The sequence below is a fragment of the Panthera tigris genome, chromosome B3 (assembly GCF_018350195.1).
Source record: "Panthera tigris isolate Pti1 chromosome B3, P.tigris_Pti1_mat1.1, whole genome shotgun sequence".
Lineage (NCBI taxonomy): Eukaryota > Metazoa > Chordata > Mammalia > Carnivora > Felidae > Panthera > Panthera tigris.
In genome coordinates this window covers 51793392-51819554 of record NC_056665.1, presented here as the reverse complement: position 1 = coordinate 51819554, position 26163 = coordinate 51793392, and the positions used below count along the sequence as shown (strand labels likewise).

The 26163-nt window shown below is 37.4% G+C and overlaps 1 protein-coding gene across 7 annotated transcripts in view; it reads right to left on the bottom strand.

The window, feature by feature from the left end:
- The window catches only part of MYO5A (myosin VA), a 188585-nt gene that overhangs the window by 13053 nt on the left and 149369 nt on the right, over positions 1 to 26163 (bottom strand). For 4 of the 7 annotated variants that reach the window (XM_042988826.1, XM_042988827.1, XM_042988831.1 and 1 more), the window contains 9 exons: positions 23813 to 23956; positions 23503 to 23556; positions 19115 to 19342; positions 14532 to 14632; positions 11592 to 11672; positions 9597 to 9795; positions 7102 to 7176; positions 5765 to 5858; positions 509 to 655 (listed from right to left, as the gene is read on the bottom strand). In XM_042988826.1, coding sequence (XP_042844760.1) covers positions 509 to 655; positions 5765 to 5858; positions 7102 to 7176; positions 9597 to 9795; positions 11592 to 11672; positions 14532 to 14632; positions 19115 to 19342; positions 23503 to 23556; positions 23813 to 23956 — 1123 coding nt within the window. The remainder of the gene's footprint in view (positions 1 to 508; positions 656 to 5764; positions 5859 to 7101; positions 7177 to 9596; positions 9796 to 11591; positions 11673 to 14531; positions 14633 to 19114; positions 19343 to 23502; positions 23557 to 23812; positions 23957 to 26163) is intronic. The other 3 variants (XM_042988829.1, XM_042988830.1, XM_042988832.1) reach the window with 3 other exon arrangements.

Below are 26163 nucleotides of genomic sequence, written 5' to 3'. Positions count from 1 at the left end.
CTAATTCTTTTGTTTCTTCTCTTTTACCAAACTGTTGTTCTTGACATATTTAGTTGTCAAAGGAAGCAAGGAAAAAATGAGATTCAGGAAGTTCAGTGGCTGAAACCAGTGGGTGTTCAACTGTGGCTTACACTTCAGAATCCTTTGAAAGATTGAAAAACATATACCAGACATGGTCAGGCTCTTCCCTCTAGAGATTTTGATATAATTAGTCTGTGATGGGGACTGTACGTTAATACTTCTCAAAAGCTTCCCCAGATAATCTAATCTTCAGCCAGAGCTAAGAAGCCCAGGCCTCAAAGGATCCTGATAGGTGATTCTAGACCAGTCTCCCTGCAGGTTGACTGCAGCATGACGTGGTCAGGATGCTACTGCAGCAGGATCACGCACAGTATGCAGTGATGACTAAAGAAACCAGCGTTGAATATTTCAAACATTAGTGACTAGTCTTTCCCACTGCCGACGTATGTACCAGAAAGACCTTTTATCCCATGCAGAAAATACTTGCCCAGAATCAGGTTCTTAACAAGCTTTTGCTCATCCTCCTTCTTGTATTCCAGCATTCCTTGGAAATCCTTTTCTTTCCTAGGAATATTGACTGGACGGATGGGTTCATCAATGATCTGTCCTGGGGATATGTTCTCCATTTGGCCCACTTCATGAGAAACAAAAGGGAGAAGAAATATTTTCCAGGTAGAAAAGATAAGAGGGTTCCATAGCCCAATAATTTTAAACGAACTCTATAACAACAGAAGCTTGTCATATTTGCCACTTACTTGTTCCCTCTTTAAATACCTTTTTATGCTAAAATTGAGTGGACAGATGGCAAAATTATATGGTGATGTCACCCTAACATCCACTAATGCTTGGCTACTATCAATATCAAAGAACCTTACTTGACTTAAAAACATTTTTTTTTTTTTTGGTAATAAAATTTACTTTGTAGTAAGATTAAATGTCCCTGAAGTAAGTGGTTTAACTTCTTGGTTAATTAATCAGTACCATCATAATAGTTAAATATACTTTAATCACAGAAGAAAAAATATAATATTCTAGGAAGAAGCAGCAAGAGTATTAAAGATTCCTATCACATTTAGCTCTATGAATCCAGTCATCAAAGAAAAAGAACACTTACTTTCACTGTATAATTGCAATCAGTTCAAACCACATCAAGATAAATGGCAGAATAGTGTTTGTTCACACTAGTTGATGTGAAATGTATCATTTTTCACAAAGGCCTTATAAGGCAAAGCACTAACTTTTTCCTGCTACCTCTCATCCCCAAAGAAGTCATGAGCAGATAAAACACTTCTATTTAATATGATTTCCTAAATATTATTCCGGTTTTTGCTTGTTTGTTTGTAATCAAGTGCTAAACGTCTTAAGTTGTAACCATTTAAAGTATAACCACTGGTTAACAACCCTTTTAGATGTTAAAAATGGTCACTATTGTTAATGGCAGGTGCTAGAGAAGGATTATGCTAAGGATTAAAAAAAAAGTCTTCAATTTCATCTCAAAATTGAGAATTAAATGAGAAATGCAAGGGAAGAAAAGGAAACACAGAGTCATGGTGGTGTTTGTGGGAAGTATGTGCTAATAAGCAGGTTTTTTCTTCTTTTATTTATAGGGAGGGGGCAGTTAAGAAATCTCTTTAGGCATAGGTTGAGTTGAACCTGGTGTCAAACAAACAAAATGCAGCTCAGAAGCATTAGAAAATTTAATGTTGCTGATTCTACAAGGTATCAGTAGAGCTTCCCCTGTCACCCTGGGCAACTTCCTATGTTAGTTCTGGGAAGCCAGCTCCATAGGACAAGGTTATCACAGAGAACGCCAGTACCTGCCAGTGTTCTGGCTTAAGTGGCAGGGAGCCAGCCTAGTGACACTCCGTCCACCTCATGCTGCAGCATCACACACCGGGATTACCAGCGCTGACAATCACCACCGTCCATCACCACTATGATATCTAAAGAGTGATCATATCGTGATTGGACAAGTCAGGACTGGGATATCTAGTGTTTCATATGCATGGTAAACTGTATGTCTCTATGCAGGAGACAGGAGATTCAAGCTATTTAGTTTTACACAAATTACTTCTGGAGTCAGTTTAAACACAACACCATGAAGAACTCAGGATCAGCACGCAGTGGGCTTCACAGCTTGTACATATGCTGCATGTAAGGTACAAAAGAGTCAAATCCCTGCCATCTGTCTTACTAGATGCTTTGAGGCATAGAAACAATTCTGAGAGGGGAAACAGAGGAAACAGATTCAATATATTATATGTTTATCAATAAAGGTACATATTTGGACCCTATGTAACCCAAAAAGAATGTTTTAAACCTACTGATTTCATCCATTGATGATGAGATATACCATTATTTTATATAACACTAAAGAAGGAAAAACACTGCCAATTAAACTACAACCCATCAATAATTTTTGAAAGACGCAACCAAATTTGAGATGTTAAAATGTAAAAATTTGTATATCTCAGAATTTAAGAAATACAGTAAATATTTTTATTAGATTTCATGTTTTAAAAGAAAGCTTCACTTTCCTTTTGCAAAACCTCTAACCAAGATATTTTTGGTTCTGTACAAAAATGTCAGAGACAAAATTTGCCATATTTTCATTAAAAGTTTCTCTCTGCCTTTGAATTCTCCTCAGAGATTTGAGTCTTTATAAAAATGCATAGATAAAATATAGATGTAAGCTCAACACAAACCTGATTTATTTAGCAAGCTATCTTCTAATTAAAATAAAATGTCAAGCTTTATCTAGCATCAGGAAAATATAAGGCCAGAAAGAATAAAGCCAGGACCACATCCCAGTTTTCAAAGACTCAAAAGATCTTGGGGTTGTTTGGTCCAATGTTTCATCTAATACAGACTTTCTTCTAGAAAGACCTGAAGCGATCTCTATTTTCTATTTTCTAGATTCGTTATACTCGAGGGAAAAAAATATTCCTGAACCTTTTTGTCCTGGAAAAGGAAAGGAAATTGCATAATTTTTTAAAAGTTAAATTTTCCTCACTTTGGTACCAGAAATATCTTGATTTCAGGCTTAATAGAGACAGTCAAATAAATTCCTACAAGAAGAGAGGTTGTGTTGGAAAATATGACACAAAGGGAGAGTTAAGTGTTCCTGGAAAGCTTGGGTTCTAGTTCCAGTTTGGCTACTAACTGCCGAGACCTTGGCAGTCACTTACAGTTTCTGGACCTCCGTTTTTTATTCCCATGAAATAATTAACTGATTTCCAGAATTCTTTTAGGTATAAATTCCCTGACTCCATGAAAATTGACATGGAACACCCACTACTGGATTAAAATACAGCACAAAGCACATCAAATTTTGAAACACTCTCAATTTAGCTATATCAAATTATATATGTTGGTGTTTAAAAAAAAAAAAGCCACACTGGTTTCTAAAAAAGTCTCCTTAATTAAGGGTAGCCCATAGGAGGAGGCAAGAGTCTTGCTATTTTAAACCAGAAGAATTTAAGTATATTATATTTAGAGAAAAATACAAGAAAACTTTTAGTTTTTAAAAGATGCTTTGTTGTAGAAAGTTGCCTGTATTTTCTGTATAATGGGAGATTAGGAGATATGAAAAGTATTAGAAGAGCTTGCTACCTTTATTCTCTAATTTGGGGGGGGGAGGGACACTGCACTCAGCACATGTCCAAGTCACACACATCTATTTTGTTTTATTCTTTAGATACATATCATTTAACTCGAAATATAACTTTTCTGAAGAAATGATGTCTTTGTTTAATCTATGAAGTGTTTCTCAAATGCTACTTATAGGTTTGAGAACATAGCTGGCAAGATAGTTTCATTGATGAGATTGATTTCTGATTGATAATGGCTTAAAATTTCTGACTTCTTGAGGTATTCTAACCTATCTCAATTTAAAGTATACATAACAAAAAAAGCTGAGTAAAAACTTAAAATAATAAGTGGCTTTGTTATTTATGAAATTTTACTAATGTATTGCAAAGAAATCATTAGAAGTTGAAAAAACTAATTGGCTAGTTAATACCCTTAAAATCAGTTCTTTCAGGCACTCTGCTAATTATCATCTCATGATATAATTAAAGCAGAATTAAGTGCAGAAAGGTTTTCAAAATAAAGATTTTTTAAAGTTCTGTCGACAGACATTACAGTCCATGTGTGTGTGTGATTTGGAGGCTCAAAGTTTTAATGTAATATATGAATCATGTAATGCTACATGATTATAAATAAATTATGACTGCAAAGTAATCTATATGGTTTTTAAATAAATATTTCAACATTCGTATACCCAAAGAGTATTATCCTCTTCAAAGTGAACACCTATGTTGCCATTCTAAATATTTCTGGAACTTGTTTATTTGTTCAACAAATACTGAAGGAATGATTATCGTGGGTCAGACACTATGCTCAATGCTGTGAAAACAAGGAGAAATAAGAAGTGGTCCCTATGCTCAGGAAGCTCATGGCCATTGAGGAAGCCAGTGATTTAAACAGAAAACTGCTAAAAGTACGACTGTGAAAACCACAAAAAATGTGAGCCATCGTGGTACACAGAGGGCAGAGCCATAAAGCCTGCCTGCATGATCAGGAGAGGCTGCGCTTGGGGATGTGACATATGACTCTGGTCTCAAAGGATGACCGGGACTTGAGCAAGAGAAGAAGGAAGACCAAACAGAAAGGACAGTCAGGACAGACCTGGAATGCTGAAAGAAGGAAAACCACACAGAGTTAACATGGTAGACTCTTCTGAGCATTCCCAGTGTTGGGGACTCTTTATCCTTTGAGCCAAGCAAACACTATGCAGAGTGACACCGAGAGAACAGATGGGTAGTCAGACTGCACAGTATCATTTCTGGTCAAAATCGCATAGGTTTGAAGGCAATTCCAAAGAGGGTCTCTAAATCTCTTGAACAACGAGAACATTGTTAGAATATGCTTAGAACCTGGCTTTACCTCCATTTACTGCTATATCCCTGGCACCTAGATACATACCTAGGGAAGGAACAAGCATACTGATCCAAAAGACAAGATTCATTTGTATATAATAACAACTTGTATTTGATCATTTTTTCAAGGTGTTTTCCCATCGTCATATACAAACCATGAAACGCTTAAAGAAATTTTATTTCTTTATAATCATAATTCATTTTTCCTTATTTACTTCTCTTATTTTCTCTATTAGATTCTTTGAAGATGCAGACTTAATTTTACTCATCTTAGTTTCCCTAATACTAGAAGTAACAGTAAAAATAATAATAAAGTTGTATATAGCATTTGCTATGTGTCAGGAAATACACTAAATACATTATACACATTAATTCATTTCATCTTCACAAACTGTCAGATAGATGCCATGATAATTCCCATGTAACAAGTGGGGAAACTGAGGCATAGAGAGGTTCAATAACTTGCCCGACATCAGAGGACTAATAAAAGAGCTGGGAGTTGATGCCAAGAAGCTTGGCTATAGAATCCATGCGCTTAACCTCTATGTTATACTGCCAAGCACAGTGTCTGGCGCAAAGAATACAGTCATTAGATGCTTGTTGAATGAATTCGCTCTTCACAAATTACTACTACCATGAAAAGAACATTTTTCCCTACCTAGCAATGGAAATTTCCACTCCACGGAGGCCAAGTTTGCTGGTCTAATACCATCCTTAATAACTGCATGCAAACCTGTTAGACCACTAGTATAACAAATATAAAATCAAGATTTGGCAACTGTTATAAAATCATGTTTAAATACCTTCTAGTTCACCAATTTTTTTGGCAAATACTTTCAGTTGTTTTTTCAGTTTTCGAACAGTCTTGTCTTGTTTTTCAAGTTGCTCCATCAAATCCTAAAGATTAAAATGAGAAATATAACAGAAAAATCAAAATGGGCCTTCGAAAAGGCAGAGAAGGAAAGCAGACACAAAATCACAGGAATAGCAGTTAGTTTTACATAAAAGCTCCAGAAAAGCTCACTGGTGGAGCCACCACCTGGCTAAAACTGGCAGGCATGGGAAATACAGCTACCAGAAAAGCCAAATGTTAAAATACACACTGCCATAAGATCCTTTACAGCGTGATGGAGAGCAGGCTCCCTGAGGAGTCTTTTCCAGTAGACCCCATGTAGGTAAAACAATTAAATGCTCAAAAAATGTACTGCTTTTCCAGTGGAATGCTTTCTTTCAAGGGGGAAGAGGCAAAATAAATTTTGATGAATGCTCAAAAAGTTCTGTGGGAAGTTTTAAGGATGGTTGAACTTAGGCTGGGGCTTTTGACACCTGTGTGTGAGAAGCACTGTCTCTATGAGACCCACCCTTTGGAGATGCTAAAATTAGTCCTATAACTTAGAAGTTTGGGTAAAGATGAAAGGTAAGATGAAAAAATAACCACAGAGAAAGAATAAAGAGTGGCATGTGGCATAACATACATGTAAAATTTCACAGGTGATATAATTTTTCTCATAGAGAAAAATGGGAGCAATTCCTAATGCTTCATGCCCCCCAAAAAAAAGAAAAGAAAAAAAACACAGTACATTCAAGGGGAAGGGGTAAAAAGGTCTGTGATGACTGGCTAATTAATCCAGAATTCTCAGATCACAGGCATAGTTAAGAGATCAATAAGTAAGAAGAAAATGGGTAACAGCAGACTTGAAGCTTAGGGGAGAAGTCAATCAGTGATATCCGTGGTTATTATTCAGGTTATGGTGAAGAAAAGTATTTACAAACACAAATACTCATTCCCTTTGCAGTTTAAGACAGCACAGATTTAGATAGTAGACCATTGAGTCAAAGGGAACAGGTGCTAACATTTCAAAGTGTTCATTTGTGTTTCTTGGATTGTACTTTATCTTTCAAATCACATTTTGCTTCCATCACACTGTAAGCCTAGTGTTAATAACAAATCCAACGTGACAATGGACGCAAGACATGATAGAGGTGACACCACTGGCTACGAGACAGCTGTGGGAAGAAACAGGTTTCGTGAAGGTTTTTGAAGAGATTCCTGAGGAGGGGCGGGCAGCAGTGTGCTGTTCAATAACAGAGGCTACAAGTAGCAAAGGAGACAACAGAAATGCACTCCGAATTTACATACAATCATCCGCTTGTAAAGTGAAATCCGATATGATTGATACTTCTTAGGGTCATCTGCATATAATTCCTCAAAATACTGAAAAAACAGGCACAATGGATATTTGTTTTTCTCTGTGTCTTTGAGGGGAATTCAACTTCTCAGCAAAATCAATTTAAAAATATTTTTAAAACCCAAATAATTAAAGTATATATTCTTGAAAGGCTCTGCCATTGCCTTCTGATCTTTCCAGTATAGATGATTCTAATTATATATATATACGTATATATATATATATATATATGTATATATATATGCATATATATATACGTATATATATATATACACACACATACACATATATTTTCACATGCTCAGAGGACACAGCTCAGGCATCATCATTTAGCAGGTAAACAGAGCAGTGGCGATTATTCCTCAGATAAAGCTGTTATTTCACTCCTCAGACCTGCTCACAAGTTGCTCTATTTTTTTTTTCCACTGTCAGCAGTAGTGACAAGGGCAAGAAGGCAAATGAAGTGAAAGCGAGAATCACGGCAAGGTGGCACTCTTGTCTGAAGTTGTAAAGGCTGGTGAGAAGCTGCGTGCCCTCCTTCCCTGAAAGGCAGCATGGGGAAGGCCTGTGGAGTATGCTTCCAAGAGGAGGGAGAAAGGCCATCTTTGTGTTCGTGCTGGGAGGCAGGTGGGTAAGAGGGTTACGCAGGGTCGGGTTTCTAAGAACACTAAGCCTAGATCTCACTGCTGCTTTACTATTCTGCTCAAGTGTTTCCTAAAGAAATGCACAATTACGAATGAGAAACTGTATAATGGTTTTGAAAAGTGCATTATTCCCTACACTTAAGTTTGAAACCATTCTCCAGAGTGAGGTATGAGAAGCAGCTGACTTGAGGAGGCTTTTCTAAAACTCAGAGAAACTCATTAACTAGTCTCTTCCCCTTAGAATTTGAAAGCTTGATTTACTTTTCTATTAGCTATGAAAAACTGCCAAGAAAATTCATCCTGCAGACAAGCTTGCAAAAGAAATGGTGAATCAACTTAGTAAAAAAAAAAAAAAAAAAAAGACTCTGGGAACGTGCCATCCAGAAGCATCTTGATTTCACGGTTTCACCTTGTATTTTAAGATAATCATTCATAAGCACAGAATTTATACACTGATGAATCATTATAATTTAGCATATTTATCAATACTTAAGCATTCAAGCACTGTTAGTTCAATTTAAGCAACAATACACTTGAGAGTAATAAAATGACATTTAAAAAATATTCCATGATTCAGAATACTTTCTCCCACGAATTAGTAATATTTCAGTCACTCTGGAAAGAGTCCAACACCTGCTGTCACTTGCCTCTCCCATTCCCACAACAGAGCCTCATGCAGCAAGCTATCCTCAGAGGGACAGACAGTGAGAAGAATACTTTTAGGTTTTGTGTCTAATTTAATAAAAGGTGGGTGAATAGATGACACTAGAAAACTATTTGTAACATAAATGATCACTAATGGAGTTTTGGAGTGGTAATTCAGACTGTTAAATCTGCAGAGAAAATCCAAACTATTTTTATTAAAGGTCATTAAACCCTGAACAACAACAAAAAAGACCGGTCACTACCAATTCTTAATAGCTTTTCTCAAAACTAGGCTGACACTACAATATAGATTTTATGTAGAAATGTGGAGCTACAACTTTTCAATGACTTTTAATTTAATAAATATATTTATTAAACTTAAGTAGGTTTAAAAAATCTGTAATAAGTTATTTTGTGACAGAAATATTTCAGAAAATATTTCCTGTAAAAGAAAGAAAAAGGAAAAAAAAGGAATAAGAAATAACTTGGACTCTGTGCCAGCACTCAGAATCTGGCAAGAGAAAAAAAAAAATTCATTGCACTTCTGTTAGAATAAAAAATGTATAAACTTGAATCCTGATGTCCCTGCACCCTGACCTGGGGTCAGGTATGCTGACGCTATCCAATGTCCACCAAAAGCCCCTGCTTCGTTCTGCCAACCACCTTTCCTGACCGTCACTCCAACCCCACCTGTCTGCTAGAGATGGAGGCAGGAATGGCCTTCGTGGCTGCCTAGGGACCAAAGGTCAAAAGAGCTTGTTCCTGGTCTCTACTGTGACAACCACATAACAACCTCCTTATAATGGCAGGGTCTGAAGCTGAAGTGGAGAAAGCAGGTCACCTGAGTTCTCAAGGATAGCAAAAGCCCAGCACACAGTGAGGGGATATCTCCCAGACCCTCCAAGCTAGGTCTAAGAATGCTCAGACACGCCAGAGCCTTCTGTAGAAACACAACCTGTGCACGTGCCTTTTTCATTTCTACCAACACAATCACATTTTCCTTACTCCATCTCTGCTAGAGAAAGAGGGTATCATGTGTGAGGCAGTGAGTCTCTCCCAGTCAAAAAGGATGTGTTTGATCAAAAAGAAACTAGGACCGTGCTGGAGGGCCAGGCACTGCCTACTAAGAATGCACGGACCTGGGCGCCTCTCCTTACCAAATTTTCGTTGGTCAACCTGGTGATCTCGTGTTGCAGGCTGGCCTCGATGCGGGCCTCCGGGGGCAGCTGCAGGTTCTGCGCCAGCAGCTGCTGCTGCCGATTGTTCTCCTCCTTCAGGCTCTGGATCTCTCCACGCAGGGCTTCAGCCTCATTCTCGTGGCTCCTCTTCTGTGACTGGAGCTGGGATTCCAGGAGCCTGAGGAGAAGCCACACAGGTTGAAAAGGGAGAGGACACCTGAGTCTCTGCTCCGTGGGTGTGACACTTTGTGCTCACTTGCAAGGGCAGGAAGAGTGGGGAATCTTTAATGTTTGTGTAACTTCTGATTTCATTCAAGTCAAGAAGCTCAAACAAGGGCCAGCAACGGAAACAAGCGCTCTCATATTTGTGTCTTTCTGAATTGTGGACCCTGCTACAAATATATCATCTTCAAAGGCTCTAACAAATAGAAAAGTTTAAGCTCTTTTGAAAAGTTTATAAGAAATGATGACTAAAATAATCAATTTAAAAGACACAGCTTTAATCTGGTTTACAACATTTACAAACTAGCATTTAAGTTGGCAAAGAATACCTTTGTCACAGAGTAACTCTACACTGCAGAGGGCAAGATTACAAACTTCCAATCTAATTAAATATGCCTTTAAGAATTTCAGTGTTACTAATTTCAGGCAGAGAGTGTGCCCAGGGTCCCATTTCTACTTTCTACTCTTATCTCTGAAGGACAGAAAGGCTCGAGTGTGACTCTGAAATATATACAGATTTTCCCAAATGCAGATCGTTCTAAAACTTCATATACATGCATTTTAAATTTGTCATCTTCTCTCTCCCCCATAAACTTCCATATCAATAACAGAATCCTAACAAGACATGGTTTTAGAACAGAGATGTTAATAGGATGAACAAAGTGGTTACTGATTCTCTGAGCAAGCATGCAAGTCAGCTGTGCCTGTAAGTAGAGCAGGGTGTTGGTGGTGAGAATATCAGCACCCCCCATTTACCATGCACCCCCACTCCTACATCCACCCCTTTTCCAAACACAGAACCAAGTTATGGTTACAAATTAACTAACACAAAGAAAGAAATGACGTCCTTTTATCCTAATCCCCTTTGTTATCAACTGCTGGGCAAAAGTTAGTGATGCCATTGCAAGCAAATTGTTAGCAACAGACTGAAAATATCTAGTAATTATAAAATTTCAAAGGAATCTGAATAACACCACAAAGTTAATAATGATGGCTTGTGGTTAGAACAAACAAAGCAGAATAAACAGGAACTCCTTGAAAAAGAAGTATTTTAAAAATGTAATTACTAACGTGGTATTTTTATGAGATTTTAAAAATACAAATATCCCTAGAGCAGATGAATGTCTATGTTAGAAAGCTGCTGTTGTTTCAATTTTATTTGCTTTCCCCTAAACACATGTAATGTGTTGAGTTTAGGTAATTATTTTGAACTTCAGCAATGCAAGAGACCCCCCTGATTTGTGGTCTCACATATCTGAATTTCACAAGAATCACATAGAAGGCCAAATTATGCACTCAACACTGCTGTTAGGCAGCATGGTACTAATATAGAAGACCGCACAGTCTCATTGCCACAGGTACTTATGTCCTTTAGATTAGTCATTATTCCAAACAAGAAACCACTAAGTAATAGGTATTAATCTCTCCCACGGTAATTTGGGCTCTAGTTGAAAGGTTTTGTCTTTTTTCCAACTCCTACTGGGAGATTCACAAATTTTAGTGTGTGAAAGAAAGATCCTTCACTTATGGCCCGCAACTCCTATATTCACTATCAATCCATTTCAGCTTTAATTGCATCCCTTAGTGGAGAAGATTTTTAAGAAGGTGTTGGCTGAATGTTCTAAGTTTTGCTGAAATTTACCCAGGAAGACAATTAATGTATAAGAAACATAGAAGTTAAAGTCAGGAAGACACTGTTAGTAAGAGAAACAACAAATTAATAACATTCCATTTTGAAGAGGCAAATATAACCTGTTGGCTTGTTTTAACCCTTCATAAACCAGCCACAGCTCTCCATCCTCATTCAACTCATGGCAATCCATAGCAGGTGATCTTCCATGCAAAAGGAACAACAATGCAAAACACAAAGGGATACAGGATGGTCATGAGATGATGATGGACAAGAGCAGCACATGGTATTCCAATATTTAATTAAGTCAATGAGACTTTTTTTTATTAATTACAAATGACTTTAAGACATTATCACAAAAATTATTTTTGGTTAATTTTTTAAAAAATGGGTAACATGTAACATCACATGTCTATGGGTAGAAAGTAAAACAAAATATAATCAAGGAGTGAGAAGTACTTTTTCTGCAAAATCTGAAATGAATGAAAAGGTGAGAAAGAGGTTCTGTTTTTAACATTTTATTCAGCTAGCAGAGTGATCTTATATGTCACATATTATATTAGAGACCAAGCATGACAATCACACACACATAGAACAAAAACTTCAGCTACTGTCTTCATGGGGCAATCTTCACAATCCATTTCAAAATGAATGAAGCTTTAAGTCTTCTAAGTAGAAACTGGTTTTCACTTAATAAAATCTGCTTTCCTATTTTTAAAACTGTCTTAAGAAATTCTTATAGGGGTAACTTATAAATAAGTATATGTCCAAAGTTCTCAGCTTTTATGACATGATTTTTAAAAAGATTTTTTGTGTCAAAAATTAACGTTAAGATCTGGAGAAACTGCTTTTCTTTTAGAGATGTGACACATTTTAATAAAAGTATGTATAAATAATAAATAATAATGACAAAGTCAAGTACAGGTTTTTTTCTACCTGGAGTATAAAAATAATATTTTGGGGTATTTGCCATCAGATACTGTCCTACATCCTTCCATGTGTATGATTTCATTTAGTTCTCCTAGTAACCCATCATGTATCATTTGCGACACTGCAAAGGGAGACACTGAGTCTTAGAAATAAGATACCTGTGGAGGTTACACAGCTGGCAAGTAGCAGAGCCCAGGGCTATCTGACTCCAGAGTCCAGGTTTTTACTCTTCCTACTAGACTTCTCTTTATATGGTGTGTACATAAAGCACAGGCCAGAGAATGCTCTTCTGTTTACCATCTCCCCTTGGAGAGTTTATCCATTTTCATGGTCGCAATTATATTATTATATGCTGATGACTTCAAAATTTGTATCTCAGTCTATATACCTCTCCTATTCCAGATCTATATTTTCAACTGCCTATGGATTTCTCTCCTTAGATGTCTTCCTAGCTCTTTAAATTCATTACTTATAAATCTGCTGGTCATCTCCGCCCTGAACTTCCCCACACCACAGACCCAGGATCATGAAATGGCATCACCACATCCAACCAAGTATCCAAGCAGACACTTGACAGCCACCCTCCATAATTCCCTATCCCTCACCCACACATCCAAGCCACAAGATTTACTGACTTCATCTTATGTATCTTTCAAAGTGTCCCCTTTCAATCTCAACTGCCACCAATCACATCATAGTCACTGTAATCAGTCATTTAATTACAGTAATAGCTTCCTAACTAGTCTTTATGCCTTCAATCTCTTTCTACTATAATCTGTTCTCTAACATAAAAGCCAGGGCTAGCTTTCTAAAATTCCAATATCATATCATTCTCCTACTTAAAACATTTCAACAACTTTGACTGTCATTGGAGTGATGTCCATATTGTCTTGGCTATCTCCCCAACAGCCTACAAACTCTGTGAAAGCAAGAACTACATTTATCTTCCTTACTGCTATATTCCCAGTGTGTGACACAAGGCCTAACATGAAACTGGCATGCAATACATATTTGGTGATTGAATAGCAGAGTGGATGGGTGGACAGTGTAATATAGCTCTTTCTATACTAACACATTCTTACATAGAAGTTATGCTTATACTTTATATCATAAATTAAAATTTAAGTTTAATCCAATACTTTTTAAGCATTCTCCATTCTTACCCATAAAACAAGAATAGTACCTTAAATTTTGTATGGCAATATTCTTTAGTCTGTAAAGTATTTCTGTATACTAGCCCTGATATGACACAGCAGGAGACTTAGACTGCACACTTGTAACACAAATCCCCAGAATCATCTTTCTCTGTGATCATCACGGGCCATGTTAAGCATGTAGCCTGTAAGTTCAGAGTTCAAAGGCAAAGAGGCTCTGTTGGGAAGTGGGGGTGGTAGGAAGGCTGAAGGAATTGCAGAGATGAGACTTCACTCTGTGATAACCTCAGCTACAGGGGAAGTCTTTAGTAAAGTGTCATCATTTAGTGGCTGTGCAAATCCTGTACCTTCAGTCAGACTACCCAAAGCTCTTGGGTGCTAAGTGCCATCTATAACTTCACTTGTGTTTGTGGTAAATAAGATAAAATCAGAATTAGGATTTTCTCAAAACACCTTAGGAAATGTGACAAATACTTGGTCTTAAATATCAGGGTCCCATCCAAGTACTCTTGTAGAATGATATGGCCAACACTGATATGATTCCAGATACTTCCTCACTTCTCTCCACTCTGAATTTCAATTACCGAAAGCTAAAGTTGCCCCTATAAACCTTTACAAATAACCAACCATCCTGCACAAAATATGAAAGTGACTACCCAAGACAGTCCAACAGTGAGCAATTGGTTTTCCTCTCAAGGCTAAGACCCTAAATAATACAGAAATATCATCCCTTGATGTAAAGAACATTCATTCCCCTTGATCCCTCTCATCAATAATGCTACCTCAATATTATAAGTGAGATTTTAATGAGGAATTTATTAGAAACCTTGAATTCCCTCTGAAGGTCAGATGGTGTCTAATAAAGGTCAGATGATGTCTATATAAACACTTTGACTTACTGTACAAAAGACTGGCTTAAAGACAAAGATACACATGACTATGATTAAACCAAAATGAATAAAAAGAAAATAGGCTTACCTGTTTGTTTCTTTCAAACCAATGTATGCTTGTGCTATTTCACCTTTATCTTTCATTTTTTGCACATCTTCCAAAAGTATTGTGGAATCTGTCATTGTATTCTGAAGGGGGAAATGACACATTTCCACATTAACAGTCAATTCAAAAGCTTTAGACCACACACAACATTGCTCTTTCCTCCAGAAGAGAGGATTTATGTGTTCCCCCAGAGCTCCTGGTCCCACCAGAGTGCCAGGCCTGGCCCCGTGCAACTACAGAGGAGGGTCTGGCACAGGTAGCTAAGAGCAAGAGACACCTTCAGTCCCTCTCTTGAAAATCCCTATTGCTCTACTACAAAGGTGGTGAGAGTCTAGAGCACCAGTGTCCTGTAAATAAAATCACTGATGGGCTGTGTGTATTTTACATGATGTGTAAAAATATATATATATGTGTGTGTGTGTATATATACATATATTTCATTAAATAGCTCTTTAGTGTCCTTGCCTGATAATTGTTCTAATGCTATATAATAACACAAATATATATATTTCAAAGTGTGTATATATATATATTAAGTATATGTATACTTAATATATAAAGATATAGATATATTTCCAAGTATACATAAAGTATTACAACAATAACTAGGTAAAAACACCAAGCAACACTGAATGGACAAAGACCAAAACTATTCTTTCTACTACTTGCCATCTAGTTATAATAAAATAAATGCCCCAGTAAAACACCGTAAAGTTTGACATAAACCTCATCTTTCCATTAAAAGCTCAGTACAAAAAAGTGGATGATATGCTTTAGTAAAATTAGAAGTTTTTTCTCACATATTTAAATATATATAAATGGGAATGATTTAGCTCCCTGTAAATATCTACCATCTGCTGTTATTCAACTAACTCTTTTTCCGTCTGTTACATTATAGTATGGTACATAAGTTTTTGAAATACATATCTAGCAGGTCAGCATTACTAATGATTTTGTATAAAAAGCACTTTTCTGCCAACATTTTTAATTCATTTTTTTATTTTTCCTTTTTAGTCTAATCTGTCTGACAACCAATGCAATTTCCACATCTTGCTTCTACTTGGCTACTCTCTGTCTCTCCTAAATCAGGGCAAGAATAGACTAAGAACTATTGTTCTCTGGCTTCTAGAGAATAATACACTTTAGAACAGAGGGGACCATCCTATTGGTCTAAATAGTATATGTCTGATCTGTTAGTCAATGTTTGCTCTAAAGCAAGGTCTCCCAATGAAGTGGACTTAATAGAATACATTTCGAATACCATGATCTTAGAGACCAGTTCTAAGTTCAAGACCAGATCTTGCTAAGAAACATACTTCAAAAAAATCCTACTTTCCTCCTAATGCTGTCTTTTTTGTAAGTTTATAAATGCATCCTCAGAGAAGACCAAATATAATCTGATAAGAACTTTAACAAGAGCTTATGTTTTACTGAATTTTAAAAATCTTTCCCATAAATACCACATAGAGCATTTCTTTAGCTATTATTTCTAAATATTTTAGTACATATTTCATAGAAAACTTTTTTTCTCTTTCCCTGAAAGAAAATTTTTCTATTCTACAAAGGGCTGTACTCAGATTTTTGACATTTAGGTAGCAACTCTGAAAGACCCAATCCCTATATTAAATGACGCTACATGTATTCTCTGATATCTGAACACCTATATGATGTAGTTTTAAACTTTCAGTAAATTAGGTAACTTGATCCTATTAACTAATGTAAAGGAAAGATAAACTTTGATAGGCTGCTTTCCTGGTAGTAAGCAGCCAGTCCTTCCCTCAGCTGGTCCATCTTAGCTAAGAAGTGGTGGTTGGGGCATGGGATCAGACTTGGACCACAAGTGTTAGGAAATCCCTGACTCACTGCTCAAAGTTTGTCTCCCCTCAAGCCAGTGACCGGAAGTTCAGAAAGGGTTGCACCATGTAGGAAAATCCTACCCTTCCCAGGAAGGCTGTACTCCATTCCTGAGGCTCTTTCTCACCCTTGGCCAACAAACCCAGAGCTTCGAGACAAGAGTGCAGGACACACTGAGCTTTTTGGTGTGCTCCAAGTTACAGGACTCCCATCCCAAGCCCCCATGCTTGTGGATGGCCTACCATAACTACTATAGTGAGTCAGAGAGCCGACTCTGAATTAGAAGCCGCGGAGACCTCTCTGTTGTCCAGACTGGAGCCTACTACATCATTTTTCCACTGACTTCTCACACACGTAAGGGTCAAATAGAAAATTAATTTGTAAATATCAAAACAGACTTGGTGGCCAGAAGCATCAATTGCATATATTGGGGAAATAAAACTTAGGGTCAAATAAGGTATTTATTAAATTTTTTTTTAATTTTGTAATTACCTTGTCATCCTGAAAATCACAAGCCAGCAAGCACAAAGAACAAATGGAGAAAACAATAAGCCCTTAGTTCCATAAATAAACCCCATCAATGAGCACCATCATAACAGAGCAAAGCTAACTGTAAAATAAACCCATGAGTTGTCTCTCCTAAAACCAACTCTGTAAATAAATTAGTATTCATGGAACTGGCATGAGGTGGACATTAGCATATACATATGTGATAGTTCTCACTTCTCAGGAAAAACTGCTTGAAATCCTATTTGAGTTGTTTTGGTTTTTCTAATTGTAGGGCATTTGTGAGTATGTGAGAAAATGACCCTCCTGTTAATGTGTAGGGGTGAAATTCTTATCCTAGGTCTGTGAGAGTTATGGTAATGCTCTGATAGGAGGTCATTGGTCTAAGTGAAGCCTCCCAGAATACTTGGGGGTGAAGCAGATAAACTAGACATGGCTGGGCTGGATTATCACCTAGCTCACTGGATGTCACTCACTACTGCCCTGCAAAGGAGTTGTGAAATGAGTCTCTGCAACTGGAAACTGAGTGCGACAGCCATGGGTTTGAAAAGTCTTTATCTGTGTCACAGGCATTTTTCTAAACAAAGAAGAAGCTGCTGCCATGTGTAGGCTGGGAATTGGAGAGCAGGGGCCTGAGAGTTGGAGACAGGGCCATCCCATTAGGGGCTAGAGGGTAGTTGTGAGCTGGGTAAGTGAGGATGTGTGATACCAGAACTATGTGCTCTGTTAGCTAGGTTGTTTTCATGTCCCTTGGTTCATTTTTCTTTTCCTTTCCCTTAACTTTAGCTAAAGTTTCTTGTTAGAATACCACTTTGTCACCAAAGAACTAGAGAGAGGAGTTGTGATTTTGGACTCTGCTCCAGCTAGTGTGCAGAGACAGGCTTGTATCTCAAGGCCCAACCACAGTGGTAGTCATGGGAACCAAACTGACACAGAGAAGGTGAGACGTATAGGGCCAGGTCAAAGGAAAGATTCCCCTGTCAGGATCTTCTCATTTCAGACTGAATGGTTTGTGATTTGTTGTAAAATAAGAAAGCCCATTTCTTTATATAACTCTATTTATGGCTGGGATGTTTTTTCCCTCCCAAATTATTTGGTCACAAATATCTTGTTTTCAGAATTTGATATTTTCTGGATCAGTGTTGATCTCTCAGGTACGATCTGCCTTTCTTAAACCCAAATGTTATGTGCCAGAGTCAGTATTTTAACCACCATGCAGAACTACCATTACTCTGAGATCTTCCAGTTAATTTATTATATGGTATGTCATGCAGCTGGGTTACTTGATTGTCTAATTCTTGGTAACATTTTGTTTGCTGCATGAACATGGGCAGGGACACAGGCTAGGTTTTAAGATGATTACGCAGAGTCCCTCTGATGGCAAATGACAAAAAGGCCCATCTTTCACCAACACATGACAGCACTGGGTCTCAAATTACCTGAGGCTTCACAGCAATGACTTTGAAGGGCCATGTATACCCTCTGGCATGGGTCCTTTCTGTGGAATCACTACACGCAGCCCCTCTCACCTGCCACCCATCCCCCCCCCTAACAGCTCACCCTATTAGACAGAATTCCCTGAAGTGAGCAGAAATCATCTCCATGGAACTTCTACTCAATGATCTCATTTCTAAGCCTTTTATATGTTATCTTTCCAGTTAAAAGGGCGATTTTCAACAATTTTAAACTAATTTTCAACTAATTTTAAATTCATATTTAATACCTTCCCACAGCAAGACAATTTATGGATTTATGTACTTAAAAAAAGAGTAAAATCTTATTTCTTATTTATTCATTTAAGTAATCTGTACACCCAGCATGGGGCTTAAACTCACGAACCTGAAACCAAGAGTCACATGTTCTTCTGACTGAGCCAGCCAGGCACTCCAAATTTTACTTCTGATCAACATTTATCATGGCCAGATTACTACTTCAAGATTAATTTTAAAAGCCCTTTGCTTATGAGAAATGAAACTTGGAAGATCACTTGGGATTTCATTTATTTTTTGCTCACTTTAATTGGCATTTTCAACAGTTTTAAAGCAACATTTAGATTTTTAAAAAAATGATAATATCCTTTAGACTAAATGCTAATTAGACTAAAAATGCTCCTAAGTGTTTGCTTCATTATAAACTGGAAGAAAAGGATAGAAAGAAAGAGGCTTGTTCCCAGACATCCACTTTGGTCACTTGCTCATGCTTACCTTGGGTTGGATAGCCTCCTTCTGGCTCACCAGCTGAGATCTCAAGATGAGGACTTCCTCCTTGCGGACATCGAGCTCCTCACTCACAGAGGTCAGCTGCTCCATGAGGACACGGTAGGCTGGTGCACCTGGAGCGGTCACCTCTGGGGCACTTTTCTCACTAAGTGCCTTGCGTAACTCATTTAGCTCATTTTTCAGTTTTTTGTTTTCTGATTCAAGCTCTTGGCGCTGTATGAAGAGACAAAGAATAGTTCATTGCTGTTATCCTCAACTTTACACTGGAATTCTCTCTTCGCCCAAGATGGTAGAATTGTGCTGGAAAAGACTGTAAGAGTTATCCTAGTGAATGGCTTCCCAGGCTCTACTGGGAACTCTGTTCTTCAAATTAAGAAAGCTGACATCAAAAGGGATTTAGCAAGGTGAATGGTAGTTTGCTTCATCAAACCAAATTCCAGAGTCACATTTATTCTGGGCCTGCCTAGGGAGTGTTCACAGGCTTGGAGGGATTGCTGAGCCCCAAGGGGTGAGTTTAGTCCAGTCCTCTTAGAGCCCAGGTTTTGTTCGCAGGTAAATATAAAGGCAGGTATGAGGGTGCAGCTGGTCAGGTTATTTCCAATGAATTGGGGCCTGGTGGGGTTAGCTGAGGACTGGGGACACGGGACACGGGCTGGTGGGAGCCCAGGGCTGCAGTGGGAGTGTGCCTGCAGGAAGTGGGCAGGCTCTGTTCCAGAGACAGGGCTGGGCTCCTGCCGCTGGGCTTTGACCTGGGAGTGCCACAGAGCCTTCAGAAGCCTGGGCTGGCCCTGTTCCCAGCAGTGCTCCTGCTCACAGAAGGTTCAGATGAATAGAACCCTGAAATCTTAAGTAGCATCCTCTTATTTCCTTTGTAAAGCAGAATGGAAAGAGCATTGAAATCTTAGACTTTCAACTTCTAATAAAAGAAATTACCATATCATTTAAACTAACAAAATTCCATTCAGTGCTTTGATGACAACAAATAGTGTATTTTTCAAACTTCACTGACATGTGTGTAACAGGCTTGTGAAGTTGCTGGCAGAAGTCCTGGGAGGTTGGGAGGAAGGGATGGGTCACCTCTTCCTTCCGCCATCCAGATGGCCACACTCATCCTTTACCCCCTCCATACTTTCACATACTACCAGCCATCCCCATGCTACCAGTTAGCATTGCCCTCTGCACACTCAAACAATGGCAATGGCAGCCCAGAGTAGCGTTCTGACACTGAAATACAAATGTCTCAGGATACTGGCTGGGAAAGAGTAAAGCAGACAGGTATTTGAAAGCACCATGCTGCCTTGTTTAGCACATCACATAAGGCCTTACGACAGTGGAAATGAGACAGTTCTGGGTGTCAAAGACAAAATATTTTATTGTTTCTTCCAGAGCAGCTACCTTGGGTTTGTAGCACCATACCAAACCTGTCAACATGTTACAGTAAAACAATTTATAGTCTTTTTTTTCTACTATAGAATATATAATGCTTTCTTTCATGATGTAATCTATTCTTAAGTGAAAATGAATGAGCCTTCCTATCCCCAGTCTCCCATCACCTGGTAATCAGATTCATATTGCTCCTTTCTACAAGAGAAAATATGAATGTCTTTACTTGGACACTAAGGTCTGATGCTGTGCTTCCCAAACCTTACAGTGCATCAGAATCACCTAAAGAACAGATTGTGTGGCCTCACCCTTGGGGTTTCTGATTCACACCCCTGGGGTGTGAGATCCACAAATATGCACCTCTAACAAGTCACCAGGTGATGTTGATGCTGCTGGCCCAGGGAGCACATTTTGAGAAATACCAAGCTAATCCCTGGGAACTTTATGATCTGGGCCCCATTTTTAACATACCACAGAATGTCTTTATTTGTCCATTTTTGTGTGATCTGGAGATGACAATCTTACTTTCCATGGGCCTGTGCCATCCCATCCCATATGATCCTTGTCTTATATGACCCATATTGTGAGTTAGTCCTTTAGACAAAGGGTACAAAAGGCAAAAGAGTCAGGATAATAGAGATGACTCTTTGCTGCCACCCTTTTTTCTCTTTGAAAACATAAGTACTGTCACAAGTAGTGCTATTACTGAAGGAACAGTAGATTTATTCATTTTATAATTTAGAAAGGGCAAAAGGGTTCTTCAGGGTATTTTATTTTATTTTTTTAACGTTTGCTTATTTATTATTTATTTTTTATATATGAAATTTATTGTCAAATTGGTTTTCATACAATACCCAGTGCTCATCCCAAAAGATGCTCTCTTCAATGCCCATCACCTACTCTTCAGGGTATTTTAAAATACTACATTTTTTTGGTAAGAATTAATTTTCAAACAAATGATGCTACGAATCTAGGGTATTTAGAAAGTTTCCTACTGTCTGGTATTCAAGATCAGATTCTACCCACCTGATAGCAAATCTCTTAAATGTTCTAAGCATCCTTTAAAAAGGAAATGCCTTATCTGAGAAGTTGTGACAATGACTAAGATAAAGTGTAGGAAAAACTTTTCAAACTGTAAAGCAAATATGAGGTATTATCAGTAAAGTGTTTATTAAAGGTCAGTGGAAGAATTCTAACTGCCTTCAAGGGGAGGGCTACTAAAGAAACTGTGGGCTGGGCAGGGATTCTCTACACCTAGATGTGCAGCCTCAAAAGGAAGCAGTAGCTACCAGTTCTGGGCTGTAGGAAGTTGCAAATCCACAGAGGACAGGTCCTACTAATGTAAATTATGTTCCACATCACAGTATTAGGAAATAACGTATCAGGACCAGATTGAAGTAATATTACTGAAAAAAACAATAATGCAAAAACCCTCAGGACAGTTTAGGGAGACCCTAGGAATTCTCAAATACACATAAAGGCTTTAAAATAATGTGTTTCCTTATGCTATTTTGTGGCTTTTCTAATTCTTAGCTTTGGTTATAATCATAAACCTTGCTATAGTTTTCTAGCTATTCTAGAATATAGTTTACAAGAGGAGAAAACAGTAAAAAATAAACATAGGCAGAAAATGTCTGAGAAAAAGAAATTTAAGACTAATAACCTGATTAATAACCTAGAAAAAATGTTAAAGCTAGGGGTGTTTTGATAGCTGATAGCCTGATAGCCCAAACTTCACAGGGCTAACAAGGTTCTGATTCTGGAAAGCAAAGGAAGGAGCTGAGTGAAGTACAACCTACCCTGATTTTAATTTAATTTAATTAATTTTAATTAATTAAAGTAAACTCTATGCCCACTGTGGGGCTCGAACTTATGACCCTAAGATCAAGAGTCGCAGGCTTCGCCGACTAAGTCAGCCAGGCTCTCCAAGTACAATCTATCCTTTATCAAGAAATACGCTCTTGTTTGTTTTAAATCTCAACTCTTGGGTTACCCAAGATGCTTTGTATTTTAAGAACTCCTGTTCCTTCTTAATCAGAGCCTTTTCTTGTGTTCAACTGCTCTGGGACACACAGTGCCTGCTAGATAGACACTGCCTTTAACCATTAAGAAGACAATTCTTTACCTTCATTTTCCTTCTCGCAACAGTTTCTAAAAAATAAAACAGAATATGTTTCTACTGTAATACCTAGCAAACTAATACCTAGTTATCTTCCTCTACAAATACGTAGTTTCAGTGGGGTTTGGTGGTTAGAGTACGGAATTTGGAGCCAAAGATAACTATGTTCAAATCCTGTTCCTGTTGGTTTCTAGTGGGGTGATCTCAGGGAAGTTATTTATATCTCTTAGCCTCAATTTTCTCATCTGTAAAATGGGAACTAAAATACTCACTTGCAGTATTATTCTAAGAATTAGAGCTAATATGTACTTTACATAATATACACTTTGCATACTAAAGTACGTATTAACTCTAAGATTACTGTAAGAATTAGAGCTAATACATAAAGTATAGGCATTTAAAAATGATGATAATAGTGATAGCAACCAACATTCACTGGGTACTTACTATGTGCTGGGCATTATCCTAAGCAGTTTACTGGATTACTTCACATAATCTTCAGACAGTCTTATAATATAAATATTACCATTATCTCCATTTTATAGATGAGAAAAGTGAGGCACAGAAAAGATACATCACTTATACACAGCCATATAGTGGCAGATCTGGCATTTGAACCCACGCAGTCTGATGCTAGAATCCATAGCCTCAAATGGCAGCTACTGCTCCTGATCTGCTTGGACTCAATTCTAGCTTATGTGAAATAGAATCTACAAAAAGAAACAACACAAGGCTAGAAGTAAGGCCTGAATAAGGTTGAAGCTAGGACTTCTGGTGCCCTTAAGGACATTCTCTAAGAAAAACAGAAGCTCTGAGCAGATTACTTGCCAAAACAAGATATTCAAAGCCTTGAGCAGTAACTTCCCATTACCTTGAGTGACTCATATTCCAGTTCTGCGCCTCTAATTTGTGGTCTTTCTTCTTCCTAGGGAAAATGTAAAGTTAAAAACTTTATAAATAAGTAGTTATATTTTAATTGTCACATTTTTACCCAGAATATTTCCTTGCTCCACAGAAAATAGTGAGGAGAGTTGAGCCCTCACTAAATGAACCAAATTCTGCTTAGATAAAGTACTTCTGGGCAGGGTTTCCATTAAAGAAGAGATTGCAGACTTGCACATAAAGTCCCAGGCTCAGAGCTCAATTTGCCCTTAGCCCTGGGCTGGAGGAGCACTGCACACCTTTGCTTTGCTGCGGAGCACCTGCTCCTCCTTGCGGTCCAGCTCATCCTGCATCACCTGCTTCTCCTGCTCCAGCTCTGTGACCCGCTTCTGGAGCTTTAGGAACAATGACATGTCCAGAGGTACCTTCTTCTCACTTGGCTCCTAAACCCCAGAAATCATAAGATGGTCAAGATGATCCAGAACATGTACAAGCCAATGAGAAAATAATGAACAGTCCAATAAAAAAAAAAAGAGCAAACTTAAAGAAGAAACATAAATGGCCAAAAAGTATATAAATAACACATCCAACCTAGCTAATGAATAGAGAAATGCAAACTAAGCAACAATTAGCACTACTTTCCCCTGTCAGATTGGCAAAGACCGGAAAGATTGAGAATGCCATGTGTTAGTAACAGCGTCTTATATAATACTGATGGAAGTATAAGTAGGCCTTGTAAAAGGGCAAGGTAACTGCACTTATTAAAATTTAAATGTGTATACCCTTTAACCTAGCAATATGTTTTTAAGAATTAATCCTGCAGAGATTCTTATACAAGTACACAAAAATATATAGAAAAAAATGTTCATTGCAGCATTTTTTGCAATTGTAAAAAATGGGCAAAAAAACCCTGAATGTCAATAGAAGAGTTGCTTAAATCATAGTATAACCATACTATAAAATATTTTATAGCTGTTAAAAAAAAAAGAAATAGATATACATGAGTGGATAAATATGTCCTAGATAAAAGTATTAAGTGAAATATACAAGTTGTAGGGGATTTATATTATCTTATTTTCATTACAAAAACAAACAAACAAATAAATGCATGTGACTCTTAAATATATCTAGCACATGGCATACAAAAATCTAAAAGGTCATCAATGGTTATCTCGGAGAATGGGAGGTGCTACGGGAAAGTTTCATTTTCTACTTTACACATTTCTTTTCTTCTCTTTTTTTAATGTTTATTCATTTTTGAGACAGAGAAAGAGAGTGAGCAGGGGAGGAGTAGAGAGAGAAGGAGACACAAAATCCAAAGCAGGCTCTAGGCCCTGAGCTGTCAGCAGAGAGCCCAACACGGGGCTCGAACTCACAAACCATGAGATCATGACCTGAGCTGAAGTCGGAGGCTTAACTGACTGAGCCACCCAGGCGCCCTGACTACTTTACACATTTCTATATTAGAATTGTTTATAATGAGCATGACATGTTTTTCTATTTAGGAAAAATGATTTGTGAAAAGGTGATACCATAAATATATTGAGACCAGACAGAGAAGAGCGAAAAACTAAAACATGTATAGCTCTTAGTAAAGTGAAATATAACTGAGTAGCATTTGAAAAGTACATCAATTGGTTCTAAAACAGAATCATAGTGAGAACTACTATGTGTAAATAAAGATACACTAACTAAAGGTGAGCAAAGGGAAAGAATTACCAACCACTACCACGGAAGTTCTGAGCATGACATAGGTGCTTTACCTTGTTTACTTCAGGTTTGAATTTTTAGTGAGGTAAGAAGAGAAAGAATTGTGTCATTGGATTTAATGGAGAGGATAAAGAGTCTCTTTTTGTTAGAAAGAGAGAAAACAGTAACAATAACTTAATTAAATGGTCAAAGTGTAATTCTTAACTGATTAGTAAATCTTATATTTCAAATTGTCAATTAAAACAATTTTTTTTCTGATGTAAAAGCAAAATAAGCTTATGAAGAAAGCTTAGGAAATAAGTACAAAGAAGAAAAACAAAGCCATAATCACATACCCAGAGAAAACCTACAATTTCTGTCCAGTCTTTTTTCTATAGATTTAAGTAATTGGAATATTTTCATTCTAATTTTGTATTGTCTTTTAAATTTAGCATTGTATCACAAATGTTTTCCAAATATAGAATATGATACTTGAAACCATAATTTTTAAAAGCTATACTGACATGTGTACCATCATTTGATTATCTATTACCTTACTGATGGGCATTGAAGTTGTTTCTAATCGTTTGCTATTGAAATATACTAAAATAAATATCCTAGTACATAAATATCCAAATATTAATGTTTTAAAGTCTGCTAACTTGGTTGGACCAGCTTACACTTCCATCAAGCAACCAACACCTTGCCTGGTACAATAATGGTCAGGATTTAAAAAAAAAAAAAAAAAAAAAAAAAAGGCTCAATTGATAGACCAAAAGTGGTATGTAACTATAGTTTTAATTTATATTTCTTCACCTTTTGATGAGGTTGAATCATTTTTATATTCATTAGTTATCTTCGGTCTTTTGTGAATTGTCAGTAGTGTCGAATTCAGTGTTATTCCAGTTGTAAAAAAAACATCTAAGAAGAATTAATTAAACTAAGAAGTGGGGCATTTATA